This window comes from Mesoplodon densirostris, chromosome 1, assembly GCF_025265405.1.
Source record: "Mesoplodon densirostris isolate mMesDen1 chromosome 1, mMesDen1 primary haplotype, whole genome shotgun sequence".
NCBI classification, from domain to species: domain Eukaryota; kingdom Metazoa; phylum Chordata; class Mammalia; order Artiodactyla; family Ziphiidae; genus Mesoplodon; species Mesoplodon densirostris.
In genome coordinates this window covers 153,676,375-153,694,030 of record NC_082661.1, presented here as the reverse complement: position 1 = coordinate 153,694,030, position 17,656 = coordinate 153,676,375, and the positions used below count along the sequence as shown (strand labels likewise).

Below are 17,656 nucleotides of genomic sequence, written 5' to 3'. Positions count from 1 at the left end.
TCTCAGCACCCATCCTCTCTTCCCAGGGAGAGGAAGCGACTCAGAATCCGACTTGCCCCATCGGAAGCTGCCGGATGTGAAGAAGGATGATATGTCTGCGAGGCGGACTTCCCACGGTGAGCCAAAATCAGCAGTGCCTTTTAACCAGTACCTCCCCAACAAAAGCAACCAGACAGCCTACGTCCCTGCACCTCTGAGAAAGAAGAAAGCAGAGCGAGAGGAATATCGGAAGAGCTGGAGTACTGCCACCTCCCCACTGGGTGGGGAGAGGCCCTTCAGGTAAGACCTGGACTGCGCTGCTCCCATCCTGGCTTGTGGTACAGGAATTATGGCCCCAGGACAAGAATGAGCTCAAAGAGCCATTTTAGAACTTTGATGTCAGATTACAGATGGAGGTGGGCAGGACAGATCTTCAGAGAGGGATTGTCATGATAGAATATAAGCTTCGTGAAGGCACCTGTTCTAGGTGTGCCTGGCACACAGTAGGTTTTCAACCAATACTGGTCTAATGAGCAGATTTTAATGAGCAGATGTTTGAAACTAGCTCTATCGACAGGACATTGACAACATCTGTCATCCATGGCCTTCTGTGGAGACTGTCTGACTCCCACTCCTGTTAGATGAGGTGCAGTAAGACCTTTTATCTAGATGTAAGTTTATCTAGATATGAGCTCAAGCGTTATTGAAGGGATGCATGAACATGCTTGAGTAACATGTAGAAACAGTCATAATGAAATGGAAGAAACATTGGACTTCTCATCTCTTGAGAGAAACAAGCAGTCTTTCCCCTAATCTCTGATTATGTTTTTGTATTTATTCATTCATTTATTCAGCAAGTATGCATCTAGTGAGCTTCTACTACATGCTAGGTACTCTATTTTAGGCTTTGGGGACCCGGTGGTAGCCAAGATAGAGTCCCTGCCTTCAAGAGCCGTATAGTCCAATAAAAGAAACTTACAGTCTCGTCTAACCCCTTTCAGCAAAACCACCCTTATCATTGCATGGTTATTCCTTATAGTCCATCTTTATTATCTATGATTTCCCATTGAATAAACATTAAAAGTTTTAATTATTGGACAAAACATGAATTTTACCTTTCTAGAACAAAAGGTTTTTGCCTTTCAATATCAATTCTGAAAGAGCTCTTAATCAATGCCGAGATTATGATGCATTGTATTAATTTAAAAATGGCTGCATTTAATTTTTTTCTCATTACCGGGATCATATTGCATGCTATGATTTTTTTTTAAGTGGAAGTAATATCAGAATGACCAGGAGATGACATGGGATCTGCTCCCCAGCCTAGTCTGTTAGTTTGGTCAATTTTGTTGTCCAACTCACTAGCTATCCTGAAACAATAGAGGAAGAGGGAAGTGAAGTGGGGTCTCCTTGTGAAGAGGACCCCGTCAGCCGAATGGACCCTGGTGGGAAGCCTCCTGGTGGTGGGTTAGAATTACCCACCAGCAGTGGGAAGGAGCAGCCTCCTCCAGAGGGGGCTGTGGTGGCACCAGCTCCCAAGTCTGAAGAGGAAGATGCTGCTGAAATCCAAAAGCGCCGAAGGCTAGAGCAAGCTGGAATCAAGGTCATGCCAGCAGCACAGCGCTTTGCCAGGTTAGCTTTGCGGGCCAAGGACAGGCCTGGCTGGCTTTGTGCATGCCTGGAGGTTTGGAATCTGTCTGGTGTGATGGAGTTTCCATCTTGTTTTTCCACTTCCTGCTTTATCCGTTGCATCATTATTTCCTACTTGCAGCAAATAGAAATAGCTAATAGTCTTTGTCTTCAGGCCCGTCTCTGCTGAGTTTTTGGTTATTTTAAATGGAGGTGAAGAGGGAGCTTTGTGCTGCTTGAGTAGACCTTGTCCTGGTCAAGTATGTGTGGTCAGTCGTTTGTGGGCTGCAGGATTTATCTAGCAATAACATCTTATTTTTCAATTGTTTATGGCTTGTTAATTTTCACACTACCCCTAAATGGCTCTTATCTTACTTTACACATCACTAGAAAATAGTTCTTTGGAACGGGGAACACTCTCTTTAGAAAGAGTGGCTGGCTGACAAAAATCCACTTACTTTCTTTGTCCCAAGGGAGTAGTAAGTAAGATTAGGTTTATTTGACTCATTTTCTAAAGCTCGTTGATTCAAAAACAAAGAATGGAGTAATTACTTCTCTTAATTGTAACAAAGGCACTAGTATACAGTCCTGGTGGCCTCATATTACATGTGAGATAGAGACCTTTAGCAACTGAGGTCACAGAGAACTATAGTTCTACAGTTTTGTGTAGTGTTTGGGGAAGCTGATTAATTTTTCTCATATAATAGCCACAAAGATACTAACAAATAATAGTGAGACCAAAATTTATTTGACAAATTGAAATTCATAACAGTTTGACAATTGAAATTCCTTTGCCACTTGCTGTTCCATTTAATCCTAAAAGGTAGGTGATACGCCCATTTTCAAGCAGAGTAAACTGAGGATCAGTGAAAGTAAGTTACTTGACCGTCTCAAAGCTGGTTACCACTGACCTGGTGGCCAGATTCAGATGTTCTGACCGTAGTACCACAGCTGCCTCACACACATTTAATGGAATGTCTTCCACTCCTCCATACAACTCCATGTGTGATTATTGCTGTGGTCTAGGTCTTCAGTGAAAGTTCCAGTACTGACTTATATGGATTTAATCCTAGAGTAGCTTTGTACTGATACAACATCAAGGATGTAATTCTTTCTGTCTGTGGTATCCCACAGACAGGCTTGTCTGTCCTAAACATGTATGTGCTTCTAGAAAACTCTAACATAAAACTGTGCTAATGTTACAAGCAACTCTCTGGGTTTCTGAAATAATGAAGGGTAATATCACAGAATCTTAAAAAGAGAAATAAATCCAGATATTCTTTAAATTTTGGTTCAGAGACCTTGTGAGACACATGCTTTTTCAACATCATTTGAGTTTCTACCTATATCGAAGACCAGGCTAGATGCTGAGAATACAAAAATGAAATATATCCCCTTACCGTTTTTCAGATTTTTCCTGCTTCTGTCTTCAAGTCTAGGGCACAGTGGAAATAGGTAATAGGTGATACAGATAAGAGTATGAATTTATAAAAAATCTTTAATCTTAATACCCTTGACACACATACCTTCATTTTTTAAGCACATCTGTGAAGTCTTTAACTAAAATTTACTGAAGACAATATCATCTTTATGATGTTTTTTTCTTGTTATCTTCAAAAATTGCCAATCTGCTTGATTTTTTAAATCTCATTTAAAAAAATTGATTTTTCCACGATTACTAATGCTGCTATTATACCATGTTTATTGGCTACTTGGGTTTCTTCTTCTATAAATTCCCTCATATCCTTTGCCATTTATTTGTTCCTTTTTAAAAAAAATATTGTATTGTGGTAAGAACACGTGGCATGAGATCTACACTCTGAACAAACCTTTAACTGTACAATACAGTGTTGTTAACTACAGATACAATATCATACACCAAATCTCTAGAATTTATTCATCCTGCTTAACTGAAACTTTATGTCTGTTGATCAGCAATCCCTGTTTCATCCTCCCTCAGCCCCTGGCAGCCACCATGCCACTCTTTGATTCTACGTATCTCACTACTTTAGCTACTTCATATAAGGGGAATCATGCAGTATTTTTCTTTCTGTGACTGGCTTATTTCACTTAGCTTAATGTCCTCAAGATTAATCCATGTTGTCCCATATTACAGAATTTACTTCTTTTATAAGGCTGAATAATATTCCTTTGTATGTATATACAACATTACCCTTATCCATTCATCCCTTGATAGACATTTAGGTTGTTTCTACATCTTGGCTCTTTTGAATAATGATGCAATGAGATGGGAGTGCTAAGATCGCTTTGAGATCCTGGTTTCATTTCTTTTGGATATATACCCAGAAGTGGGATTGCTGGATCACACGCTAGTTCTGTTTTTAATTTTTTTAAGGAAACTCCATATCATCTTTAGAGTATCCAAAAGAGCAAGGGGAGACAAATGGGCAGATACTTTAAGAGAACTCAGCACACCCAGGAATCATGATGACGTAGAGAAAAGAAAAGAGTGGGCAAAGGCTGGGGATTCCACGAGTATACTGTGCCTCTTCAGTAACTGGGAGGTTTATTTTCTGATAAAACAGTACAATCTTTTATGACAGCTCCCATTCTGTGTACAAACCTAGAATCACGGTTAGTTTACAAATGTAATTCTAATTGATGAGTAGTATATTTTTGTGGTAATTTTTGCTCCTGTCCATGTTCCTGTTATCTGCCTTAATTTTTACATATTTTATCCAAGTTAGCTCTATTAAGCAGAAATTCGCAGGTCAGTTAATATCTGCAAATGTCAGTTAATGTCACACCTTAGAGCTACTGACTTAGCATTTAAAACGGAGTTCAGGAAAATCATGCATATTCCCGGAGAATGTTCCCAATAGCAACACAACACAGCTGCTCCAAACACCCAGAATTCATTTGTTGATAGATTTTTCAGCTGCTAGCTCTCTCATAAAAGTTTTATACATATCAGGCCACTAGCCTGGCCTCTCTGTGTCTTTGTCACCTACTTTTTGCAACCCACAGCAGAGTTGACAGTCATTCTAAGTTTATCCACATTTGGGATCCTGCTTTTAATGTGGCAGAAAGTAGCTTAACTGGAATGAAATGCATATCATGAAGAAGAAAAGGATTCTTGGTGTCTGGAAAATAAGAATATAAAACATTTAAATATGCTGATATCTGTTAAGGCACTGTAACCTCAGTCTCCTATCTTTGCAATCCAGATGAATTCTGGCCACCACATCTTGGAACCCAACAAGAGGCCCCAGATATTTCTTGCAGCCCATTTTTTTTAGCTGGGAAAGTCTGTGTTTGCAGAGATGGGTAGAGGATGAGGCATAGGCAAGGAAGGAGGCATGTAGACAAGAGTAAGGCTGTACTTCTACAGATTGGTTTTTTGTTTTTTGTTTTTTGGCTGTTGTTTCCCAAGTATTCTCAAACACCTCCTTAAATTATTTTTAATATATAAAAAGGAGCAAAAGTGCATGTTAGTCCATTTTCACATGAGTTTAGAAGCCTAGAAGTCCCAAGCTTCCTGTCAAAGACTATATTAGGAGGTATCTTAGCACCAAGGGACAGAAAAAGTAGGTCTTTCTTATTAAATATGTGGAGTTGATATTTATTAGAGTTGCCACTGAAGTCAGCAGTACATAAACTACTTTTCCTTCTCTTATAGTTTATGATTAAGTTAGCCTAATTACCCACCTAAATATGAGACTCTGCTAAAGAAGCCAAGATTTCTGCATTTAAGAGGATAAAATAAGAATCAAGATTCACTTCCCCTGAATTAAAATGCCATGGAGATTTGAGTTCTCTGACTTGGTGTTTCCCATTGGAGAAGTAAACTTTTTTTTTTTTTTGAACTGAATTATAGGTTTCACGTGATTGGACTTCTTTTCTAATTGTTTTCATATGTTTCAGCACTCAGTCTTTTCTGCTAGTCTGTGGATCTTCTCAAGCACATAGTAATTAATTACAGAGGGGGGGAAACCCTCCAAGGAACAAGTCGTTTTAGAAATCTTTAGAGGAAGAGCAGATGCAGCTAAGTGCCAGGAACGTTTTCTCTCCATCCCTCCTTACCAGATGCCTGTTTCACTGCTTCTTGCTGTACAGATTCTTGGGGATCAAGGACCAGGCAGACACATAACTTGCATGAACCTTTGTGACTCTGGATGTAGCTGCCCTATTGGGACACTGTGTGAACAGGGAGGTCCCTGGTGTTGCCCGTGACATTCCCAGGAGGCCAAACAGGCTTTTCTGGAGAGCCCAGTTTCTTTCAATAGAACAAACTGACTGCCAATCTGAGCTGGTTGCTTGTGTGTTGCCAAGTAAAAGGGGGTGAAAGAAAATGCCAGCTCTTCCTTAGTTTAAATCATTATCTCATTCACTTTGAAATATATAAGCCTTTGAAAGTTTGAGACAAGAGCTTTTCCTCCCCCTCACCTGCTTAGGACCCACAATCTCTCCTACAAAGATAGCCTTACTTGTCTTAGGACAGGGTTGCCAGGTTGAAGGCAAGGCTTGGCATTTCTCATTTCACATTAGACTGTATTCCTTCTTTAAAAAAAAATTATTTTTGGCTGCTTCAGGTCTCAGTTGTGGCACACAGGATCTTCCGTTGTGGTGTACGGGCTTCTCTCTAGTTGTGGCACGTGGGCTCCAGAGCACGTGGGCTCAGTAGTTGCGGCGCTCAGGCTTAGTTGCCCCGCGGCATATGGGATCTTAGTTCCCCGACCAGGGATCGAACCCGTGTCCCCTGCATTGGAAGGCGAATTCTTAACCACTGGACCATCAGGAAAGTTCCTGTATTCCTTCTTAGTAAAGCAGTGATCTGGGTCCACCGAGCAACCCCTACTTCCCAAGGCAACTAACTCGTCTGTGAATGACTCAGACAAAATAAAAGTGCCAGACCGCCCCATGAATATCAAGCCAGACAGCCAGGGTCTGCCACTTAAATTTACTTACTTTACCTACATTCAGATGCCTGGAACTGGAAACCTCAGTGGGCATGATAATACTGATCTTGCAGGGTTGTCATAAAAGTTAGCGTATCTGGAATATACTAGCTCTTCAGAGCTATTATAATTATTGAAAAACAAAGTAGAATATACTGAAGCTTTACAATAGACTGACCTTCAGAAAAGAAGGGCTCATTATAAAAAGTCATTTAAATATTCTGCTAACTAGACACCTGCGAACACAATCCTACATATCTGCCTTATACACATTATTTATTACTTCATAGCCAACAGTGCCGGCCCAGAATTTATGTCATTAAATTTTTGCTCTCTCTAAGTCTGCCTGGAAGCTCTGAATTTACAGGATTCAAGCAATTAGCAGAATGTCATTATGATCGTTTTTTCAAGTGGGCAGGGAGTGGCTTTAAGAGGCCAATGATATGGAAAGCTTTCTTCACCCCCCTTTTTTAAGTCCACATATCTAAATTGAGATCACTTGAAATGAGTCCTGCTACCCTGGGCATTTAGCCTGAAAAGAAACACCCTGGGGAATTTGTAGCCTGGCTGGACTCACATGATGCATAATGCACGAGATTCTCCCTTCTCAAATTGGCATCACAAACTGGCATGGCTATTTGCATAAATGCATATGTTTTATTCCATAGTATTCTGCCTGAGTTGGGGAAAATTGAAACCCAGGACGCTGGTCAAAAAATGGAAGGAGTGTTGCTTTTGGACTTGAAAGCTTTAAGCTCAGGATCTGCTCCTTTACTGGAATTGGAGTCAGATCAGCTGAGATGAGATAATGCATTTGAAAGGGCTCTGTAAACTGTAAAGTGCTGTGCAAGCACTGTAAGGTATGATTAGTTAGCATTCTACTGTCATTAATCCTGGCTGAACATTGCTGTCTGTAACCAGCAGTGCAAATCACGACTTCATTCTAAGCACAACTCATATGATCCCTTTATTTAGTGACCAAAATACTTCTCTTTCTCCTACTCCCATAGTAATGATAATGCCTTATTTTTTGTATGATGTTCTGCTTTCAAAACTGTTCCTGGCCGTGTCCTTTGTTTAATGAATAGTGCAGTGATTAAGAACAGGACCTCTGGAGCCAGACTCCCTGGGTTTGAATTTTAACTTCAGCAGTGGCACTTTGAGCTTGGGCAAATTTCTTCACCTGATCTCAGTTTCCACTCTATAAAATGGGGATGCTAATCACACTACCATTGCCAGGCTAGTATTAAGGTTAAACAAATTAACACTAGCAGGAATTCTGGCACGTTGTGGGCGCTCAATAATAGTTAACCACCTTCTTTGTCATCATCAATGTGCTTTATTTATTTATTTATTTATTTTTTATTTTTTTTTTGCTGTACGCGGGCCTCTCACTGCTGTGGCCTCTCCCGTTGCGGAGCACAGGCTCCGGACACACAGGCTCCGCGGCCATGGCTCGCGGGCCCAGCCGCTCCGCGGCATGTGGGATCTTCCGGGATCGGGGCACGAACCCGTGTCCCCTGCATCGGCAGGCGGACTCTCAACCACTGCGCCACCAGGGAAGCCCCAATGTGCTTTTTAAATAATGCGTTTTCGAAGAGATTAATTCAATGGCCTATCATTTCCCACTGACCATTCTTTATGGCCACAGTCAACCAATACCAGTCGGTTCTTGCCAGACTTGTTGGCTAAGGATGCAGGGAGGAGAGTGAGCACGGTCCAGGAGTGGCCAAGCAGGAGACCAAGAGCCGGAGTGCAACTCAAAGGGCAGAATTTTATATTTTAAGAAATAACTTTATTCAGAGAGCAAAGCACCACCCACCACCTCTAAATTCCATGATTTAAACTTTTATTGAGAATAGTGGTCAGCAGGGAGAAGGGGTTTTCTGGACATGACTAATGATGGTTTGATTTTTCCAAAAGTCAGGAGTGAGGGCCTGCTGTTATGTTAGGCTGATAGGCCTCCTCTGCAGCAGTACAGGGTAAGCAACAGACAGCAGGCCACCTGGTCAGCCAGAGTAGACAGCATTTCCTTGCTTGTATGACTCTCAGCCAGGCTAATTCCTCCTGTCTTCATTTCTGAGACGACCTGTCCCATGACCATGAAGAATTTACCCTTAATCCTCCTTCAGAAATCGGATACAAAGTAGGTGAACTTTCTTTAGAAGTCAAGATGCTTTATCTACTCACCATCTCTATGAACTGAGAAGATAATAAATGACATTTTTAAAGTTTTAATATTTTATTATGACTTAGAAGCAAGGCTGATCTTATGAGTAGCGGGGGAGGAGTCTGTTTGAGTATCAGAAAGGCGCCATCGACTGTATTCCCACCCTACCCACCCCCAACAAAAACAAAAAACAAAGCATAAAAAATCCTAATAGTCCACCATTAAACTGCATTTCTCTTTCAATTCTAAAGAATTTAAAGTTTGGTGCCTTCAAGATTTCCTTGAAAATGAAAATAGCCCTAAGTAAACATTTTGGCAAAATGTCTTAATAGGATTTACTTGACAGCTAGCATATGACAAAGAGGAAGAGCTGGGCAGTGGAGAGTCATGGGGGTAAAAGACCGAAGAAAAGGTTGCTGGTGGGAGGGTGCAGAACACGTTAAGCTTTTGTGCCTGAGTCCATCCTGTCAATGGTCATAAACTATTCCAGATGTTTCAGGTTAGCTCAGCTCTGCAGAAAGACCGTCCTTACACTTCGCAGTCTGGTACACATCCTAGGTGCGCTGCCACATAGCTGCATTCATTAGCATTCCTCCAGATCAGATTCTTGGTAGCTCAGATTTTTGCCCTGTCAGTCAAAATAAACTGAGTACCTATTGGGTACATTATTAATGTGCCAGAGAAAAAATAATAACAAAATGCTTCTTACTTTTCCCAATTTCATGAAAAGAATTTGGATTGTCACTTTCAGAGCCATTTAGGATCCTGCCTTTCTGATGCTGATGAGGCCCTGCAAGTTAAATGAAATTTTAGTGTTGCTAGTAGCTGACTAAATTCCAGGTTTTGAAACCCACCCTAACCCTGCTGCAACTCTGGACTAAAATAGTAAACAGATGTCATCTGGACTAATGATATTGAGAAGACCTTTCACTAACAAGACAGTTGGCTGCCTGGAGATGGGGATTTAAAAACTGTTTTGGTCTGATCACATGTGGAGTTCCATTTAATTTTACTTTATCAGTCAAAAGCAATTAAGTGACGAGAAAGAAGCTGTTCGAGATATTATCCTTCGCAAAGAAAATCCTTTCCTGATCCACCAACACAGCAGAGATTCAGAATCAGAAGATGAAGTTGCATGTCGACTGCCTGATCTTGAGAAAGATGACTTTGCTGCCAGGAGAGCAAGGATGAACCAGACCAAGCCAGTGGTGCCGCTGAATCAACTCCTCTATGGGCCTTACCGAAAAAAAGAGGCAGAGAAATCAGATGGCAGCAAGCAACCCTCAAAGGGAATCTCAGAAAAGAAAAGTCTAGAACATAAAAGGTGTGCTCTGTGTGTGTGTGTGTCTATGAAGGAGAGAGAGAATATAATTCGGCAAAGGTGATTTGTATTAAAGCTCCCCATTCCTCTGTTTCCTGCCCTAATTACATATAATCAGTAACGGTGGTTTATTTTAAAGTGGAACCCCAGATATCCAGTCTCTCCTAAGTTCAGATGGCAGGGAGTAGAATGGTCCTGTCCAAAATAGGGCTGAATTCACCAAATAAATATGGAGCTCAAGTGTGCAGATGTGCTATATGTGGGCACATCACCACATATGGGTGCTGGTGTCAGGGACGGGCATTATTGGCATAAATAGACATGTGCTATTGCTGATCAGGGAACAGCCACCTCTCAAGGTTGCTCCAGTCCATCCATAGCAGGCAGAAATCATAGTTATTCCTTAGCTATGAGCCCTTCTATCTTATTAGCGCCTTTGAGATATGGGGGAAAAATGAGGCTTGCTGTTTCTTCCCTCACACCAACACGATCACCTAGACATCTGATGATGGAGATTTCTCATTAAAAAGTCCTCAAACATCTAATATAACACACTTCTATTTGTTCTGTCATAGAAATTATTTTTAAGTGAGTTTCCTTCTCCCAACTTTTCTCCCATCTTCTTAATTAGGGAAAGGAAAGCTTAATGAAATGGAATTTGGCCAGTGATTTTTATCCTAAGAGGGATATGAATTCATTCAAGCCATCAGCCTGCTAAATTTCAGTGTACAGAGTTCATCATTCTTGTATTTTTCCTTACATCAAAATCAGAGTTCGCATCTTTATTATTTAATTGCCATATTTGCCTATCACTTAAGAGGTTTATAATCTATGAACTAAGAATATAAATGTCTAAACTGTGTTTTACACAATTAAAGTGGTTCTTTGGGCAGAGTCATTGAGATCAGTGAAGCAGTTAGTGTTTTCTACTGTTTTATTTAGGAAGCACCAGGTACAAAACACATGAAAGATCTCTGGACATAGAACAGGGATTTGAGCATAGAAGACCCGGCACATTTTTTTATAGGACACATTCTAGCTTCAGGAGTCTCTTGGTCTTTGCAGTCCTTGTTGGCATGCCTTGTAACAAACTGTTCTCAGAGGGCCTTGTGGGAGGGATCAGTTGTTGCCAGTGAAACAAAGACTTCTGGATAACTGAGTAGCATCAAGGCATATTGATGGGGATCAGCAACTTGAGTTAGGAAAAGGAGTAGCTTTTGTACCTCCCTTTTTTCCTTTCTCCTGCATGCAATTTTAATTCCTGATATTTCCAGCCCCATTTGTCTGTTGTCACCTGACTCTGTGTTTGGGGACACAGCCCATGATCTCTCTAGAGAGCTTCAAAGAACTGATGAAAACAAGAGGGCTCCCTGGTGGCTCTTTGCTATGCCCTCCTTGATCCCCTTCCGCAAACTAAAAGTAAATAGAAAATTCTGTCGCCTTCCTATTTGCATAGGCTCTGTAAATACACCAAGTCATCCAGGTAACAAAAGAATGCTTCTTGGTTTTTTGGCTTGGAAGATTTATTTTGAAAAAAAATGAATAGCCCTATTTATGTATATTTCTGAAATTTTCTACCTCAAGAAACATATTTAGTTAGAAACTGACTTTTAATGTGATATAATGTTTATGCATACAGATGCCACAACTTTGGTTTAAATTATGCCATTGTCAACATTAGCCATCTAACGTTCACTTCTTAGGAAAACAATTGAAAATATCAGATTCAGCGTTAATAAAGGTGAACAGTTATTGACACAAGAAACAAATGGGTATTGCCTCTGTGGATCCAGGTAAAGAGGATACCCTCTCTGTTCTTCAAGTTTACATTAGCCAAACCTAAGTAATGCTATCAGGAGGCAGAGACTGAGTTTGAACATTGAAACTTTCTATTCAGCATTGACCTAATCATACTTTGTGGCAGTATGAAGGTTTATGGTTGAGGTGTTCAATATGTGAACAATGTTCCAACTATCTCCAAACTGATTCTAGAATTTGGATCATGCACAGCTCATTACTAACACTTTTCTGCTGCAGTAAAAGACGTTCCAAGAAGGCTCAGGGATTCAATCAGAAAACTTGAATTCATTACAGTAACTTGAATAGTGTGGGAATTGGGCATCATTACTGTCAAACTGAAATCTCATTACCATTCTTAACAGTCTTTCAGCGAGCCCTGGCTTCTCTTCCTAAACTAAACTAGAGTCTGTCATCTGGTGGAAAAACTCTGTCTCTTTACAGTGTCAAAAGGGTAGCATAGACAAAAGTAATCAAGGCTGCAATTGATTCCATATTTTTGAGAAAGGGAGAGGTGCTTCCATCATTCCATTCTGTCTTCAGCCTCTGAATTTCCATGCTTGACATTCTGTTTGTCTGCTCCCCTTCCTGGAACCTGATTTTTCCAATAACGTGGGGGCCTGGATCAAATTGACAGAAACCAAGGCCAAACGGAAGAGGTGAAGTCGAGGGTGACCTGTATTGTGCGGGCTCAGGAGAGTGAACCTGCGGAAGAGGGGCTCAGGCAGGTGCCGGATCTTCACAAGGATGACCTGGCGCAGCGCAGAATTCAGGGCAGGCTTGGCCCTCACCGCGAGGCTCCGAGCTTTGTCACGGTCACCAATATAACAGAAGCCGACCGGGAGACGTGGGAGAGGCTGAAAGTGTCAGGAAAGAAGAGGTGTGTCATGTTTTCCCCTGGATTTCTCCTAACAGTGGTATCATTTAACTTTGAAGGAATCACTTATCCTTCTATCATTTTTTATTTTCATGGCCAGAAAAACTGCCTCAAAACACAGAGCATATTCTGCATGAGTTGAAACTTGTTAATACTAAAAATTACAAGCCACAAGGACAGGAAACATCCTCTTTAATTCAACTGATTTATTGTGAATGCTTATTTTGATAGACTTATTTACATGTAAGGAATTTAAACTTGACTTTTAAATAATTTTAATTATTTCATTGTACCCAAGGTTTTCTTATGCCATCATTTATGATGTTAAGAAAGCTACAGAAACTTAAAGTGCTATTTACCTAGGCAAGACAATGATCATTTCTTCATTTGATTGATTAATGGAAAAGCAATTCTGCTTTAGACATTGAAGTATATTTCATACATCCAGTATTTTTTCAAAACTCTTCATTGATTTTACTCACCTTAGAAACCTTTGGAACTTATTTCCGGTTCTGACTAGGGATGGAGATGTGGAGCACACGTGTGCCCCTGAGCCTTCACCAGAAATTAAAGCAGAAACTGCCATCCGTGATGACTTTGCCAGCCGCAAGGCAAGGGCTTATAAGAAAGCTTCCAGCCCTAGGCAAAAGTTCGTGCACTTCGGACCAGTGACAGAGATAGATCAGCAGACATGGAAGCGGCTCAGCATTGGCAGGGCTGGGCCGAAGGAGGATGCAGAGGAAGTCATCAGTCACAGCCACAAGATTCAGACGTACTCTGTGTCCCCTGCCTTGGCGGCCATGTCCAGTTTACAGGAAGACCACAGGCTTAATCCACAAAATGACTGCAGGTATTTTTTGCCATTACATGTGCAAGGAGATCTGCATGGGAATCCCTGCTGCTTTTAAAGAGTTTGCTGAAGCACGTTAAAGAAACCGCCAGAGATGACGTAGTTTTAACAGCCTCTTTTGCTGGTTAGCAGAGAAGTAATGTCTATAGATTTCCCCGCGGGGAAACGTGTGTGAAGTTAAATGACAGACATCCACTTTGATTCTGTTGTCACCAGAATCACTGCCTGGGAATGCCAATAATTTTGGCAAATGATTCATCTTCCCTTGGCTGCATTAAGCAGTATTTTATTTGTTGGCAATACTGAACAAACTAGATGGAATGCTTTAATGATACCCTTCATGTTTCTCCTAAAGATATATTGATAAAGATCTGGGTTATCTATACCCTCCCTCTTTCTTATCCCATGAGGGAGAAAAAAATTGTTATTAGTGTCATTAAGTTCAGATTTTGGACATCTAAGTAGACACACAAAAAAGTAAACATCTCTCCCCACCAGCTCCTGCCCAGTTTTTAAAATTATATAACAGAACATGAGTGGAAAAAGACTCTTCTTCTGAGGGTTCCTATGAGTCAGGAGTTTCCTTGGATGAATCACCATCCAAATTTGTGAGGCGTCACCTGGGAAAAGACCTTGTAGAGCTGTCACCAGCCCTCATCCTCACTGGAGGCCTTCCAGCTGTGAATTCCCAAGCCCTCTGTTGGGGATTTGGTTCTGCAGGCTGGTCTTTTGTCCATTAAGCAGGTATAGGGCATTTCTAAAGTTCTGGATTCTCCATGCGCTAGGTGTGCTTGGGGAAACTTAGAGATCAGAGTCCACTCTGCACCCCACTGTCTACGCAGGGCCCAGCAAACATTTATTTACTAAACATTTGCTTTGCCATCTCCGTGTGAATTGCCTTCCTCCCCTTTGAGGTCCCAAACCACTACCCACACGTCCTCTTTTGTCTTTAGCTGAAGAATGGTACTTAAGGTGAGGGTTTCAGCCATTTTGGTAAGCTACTCAGTTTTCCTGGGTCTCTTCCAGGTATACATGTTATCAAAATTTGTTTGAGTTTCTGTTAAAAAATAATAATAATAAGATTCTGGATTCTCCCAGGAAACTCCACTCCACCTGCATGGTGGGAGCAAAGCAGAGCCCTCCATGGCAGGAGGAAATGCTCAGGACAGTCTCCTCCATGCCTTGTTCGTGATGTCCAAAGCACACAGTGGATGGTCCATGACATAGAGAGGGGTTTCTTTGGTTCCATATTGTGGATGATACCCTAGAGGCTGTCAATAGAAATAACCCTGGTACACCAGCAATGCTCTGCTGGGGTTTCAGAGGCTGATGGGGACTGGGGGGGTGGAAGGGGCGGGACTAAGAAATTAGTAAGAAATGCATCCTTGAGTCCTTGACTACTAAGGGGCCATCACTCAGCCCCATGGTGGCAGAGTCAGACTAGCCTTCTTTGACTTTCTCAGGCCCTTGCCAGGGTTCGTATTCTATTATCTCATTCTGAGTATGTCACCCTTACTAACCGGCTTCTAGAATAGCAACCGAACCTTCTCTCTTAACCTTTCAGTCTCCGTGACTTACATTGTCTCCTTTCCTAACTATTTTCCCTCTTCCCTCTTGCTGCCAATGCTACTTGATCATCAACAGAATAGTGACGTCCAGTGTAGATGACCATTGTGAAAGGGTCTGCCGGCTGGCTGTGCTGCCAGAGTCCCAGGAAGAGCATAGCTGCAGTTTAGGTGAGTGCCCGAGGAGGACAGAGAAAGGTGAGGACGTGAAGGCTGACAGGTGGGCCCAGGGCCTCTGGTAGGAATTCTTTCCTAGTAGTAAAGCTGTCCTGTCTGGCTTTAGTTACCTGCAAACAACTGCCTCAGGATGACAAAGAAGCGACTGAAGGAGTTGTTCAAAGAGGTTCTGAGACGGTGCCAAAGGCTGAAAGATCCGAGGAGAGCGGCCAGCCACTGTGAGCGCCTCGCCCGCTTTCCAGGGTGCGCTGCCTCTGCTGTTTGTGGCTGCTGGGGCCCCCCAAACAGCTTAAAGCCACAGTATGCGCTTGATGACTGATGTGGCGTGGAGCCCCTTAAAGGAGTGCGCCCATCCCAGGGTCAGAGTTCTGCTTTCAGTGCCCTTCCTGGGTAGAGACTTTAGACTTTGCATGTGGTTGGGTGCTGGCCAAATTTCATTCTCAGGAATCGTGAACACCAGAAAGGGAAACCCATTCCCGTGTAAGTATCAGCTGCATGATGGAGGTCCAAGGTATTAATCCTCAGTTGCTATATGTGCTGCTGCCTGTGTGATCACTGGCTTCTTCCATCTTGAGTTAATGCCAAGAGAGTGATGCTACTGAAAACATCTTTAGCAATAAGTGCCTTTGACTGGCTGGACTGATGTGCCCTAGTTCATGTCCTCTGACCTCTGAATGGGAGGCTTCAGAGAGAGAAGAGAAGTCAGAGAAGATGACAGCTCCTGCCTGGAGTGGCAGTGGACTGAAAGGCCAAAGAAAATTGTATGATTCACAAAAAGATGATGTGATGGCCAGGAGAACTGGGATGTCTCTTAGACACATTGGATCCAAGCTAAACCAGTTCCGTCCAGTTCCATCTGCAAAGCAACACATTGTGGAGGAATCTGCCAAGGGTCCACCAATAAAAGATAAGAGGCCAGAAGATTATCCTAAGCTGTTTTGACTTTGTTTCTCCAGTCTGAGCCTTGATACATGCTTTGAATGTGTCATTAATGCTTTATGGTTTATCAGTGCCACTTACCTGCTATTGCTAGCAGAAATGAAATGATTAAATGACTGGCCTAGTCTACCAAGATTTTTTTTTCTTTTTTTTGCATGTGAGCAGGTGTGGAAAGAATAGTTCAGTTGTGAATTGTCCTATTAAACATTCTTTCTGACTCTCATTTTGTGAGTAGCCTAAATGGGAAACTCTTTTATTTCTTCCTAGCTCACATAGGAGCCATCGGGTAAAGGAGTTGAACTTCTTTCTGACCTACTTGATTTCTTTCTGATTCCAGGAGGGTCTTCAGGTCCAAAGAAGATATATACTACTTATAAAATTAGTTTAATTTAATTTTAACATTAGCAAATAGTGCTTTCTAGAGGTAGGATTTCCATTCCGTGCTCTGACTTGATTTAAAATGAAAGTAGGGAATATGTTAAAAAGGTAATCAACAAGGACCTACTATACAGCACAGGGAGCTCAATATTCTGTAATAACCTATATGGGAAAAGAATCTGAAAAAGAATGCATATATGTATATGTATAACTGAATCACTTTGCTGTACACCTGAAACTAACACAGCATTATAAATCAACTATACTCCAATGTAAAATACAAATTTAAAAAAATAAAATGAAAGCAGGGAAATAGTAATCCTGGGGTTCATGGTCTGGTTTCAGGTCCTATATGTTGAAGCTTCTGTTGCTATTTAGTAAGAGTGATAGACTTTTGTGAAAAGTGTGGTCTGCCTGATCAGTGCAGGGCAGAGCAGTAAGGAGTGTGTAGCATAATTAAAGCTCCACTGTAAAACAGGAAGTGATGAAGTTCTGCTTCACAAAGGACCTTGATGGTAGTGGGACAGTGGGTAGAGTGGGGAGTACAGAAAATCTTAAGAAATCCCCAAATTTTAAGATTAAGATCCTAGCCATCATTCCCATCTGGATTTAATGTATGTTTTACATTCTTCTGAATCATAATACTACCATAGTTTCACACTGGTTTCACACTGGTTTCAGAGTAGTAGCCATCTCCACTTTATAACTGTTACCCTTTCAAAGTGCTTCTGCTTCCTCCAGCGTACCTTCTCCTGGGAATTCACAGGTAGGTTGAATGGCTGTTGGCTCCAACTCACAAATGGGAAGCCTGATGTAGAGAAAAGTTACACCTGGATCACACCTGCATCCCGGCAGGTAAGGGCAGGTTAGTGAGAGAGGGACAGCCTTGCCCACCACGCTCACTCTCTCCCCAGATGCCCTGATGTGGTGCTGGACCCTGCATCCATGGGCTGCCGGAGAGCAGTTAGCATGAAAGGAGAGAAGGAAGTGAGGCCTATAGGCTGCCTACTAGAACATTCTAGGCGGCCCATTTACCCACTTCTCACAAAGCCTTT

At 41.8% G+C, this 17,656-nt stretch overlaps 1 protein-coding gene across 8 annotated transcripts in view; it reads left to right on the top strand.

The window, feature by feature from the left end:
- LIMCH1 (LIM and calponin homology domains 1) overlaps positions 1 to 17,656 on the top strand; it is a 338,591-nt gene that overhangs the window by 253,216 nt on the left and 67,719 nt on the right. For 7 of the 8 annotated variants that reach the window (XM_060091444.1, XM_060091495.1, XM_060091470.1 and 4 more), the window contains one exon: positions 27 to 279. In XM_060091444.1, coding sequence (XP_059947427.1) covers positions 27 to 279 — 253 coding nt within the window. Of the gene's footprint in view, positions 1 to 26; positions 280 to 1,344; positions 1,612 to 9,718; positions 10,022 to 12,452; positions 12,696 to 13,212; positions 13,543 to 15,186; positions 15,306 to 15,390; positions 15,503 to 15,937; positions 16,199 to 17,656 lie in introns of all 8 variants that reach the window. The other variant, XM_060091435.1, reaches the window with a different exon arrangement.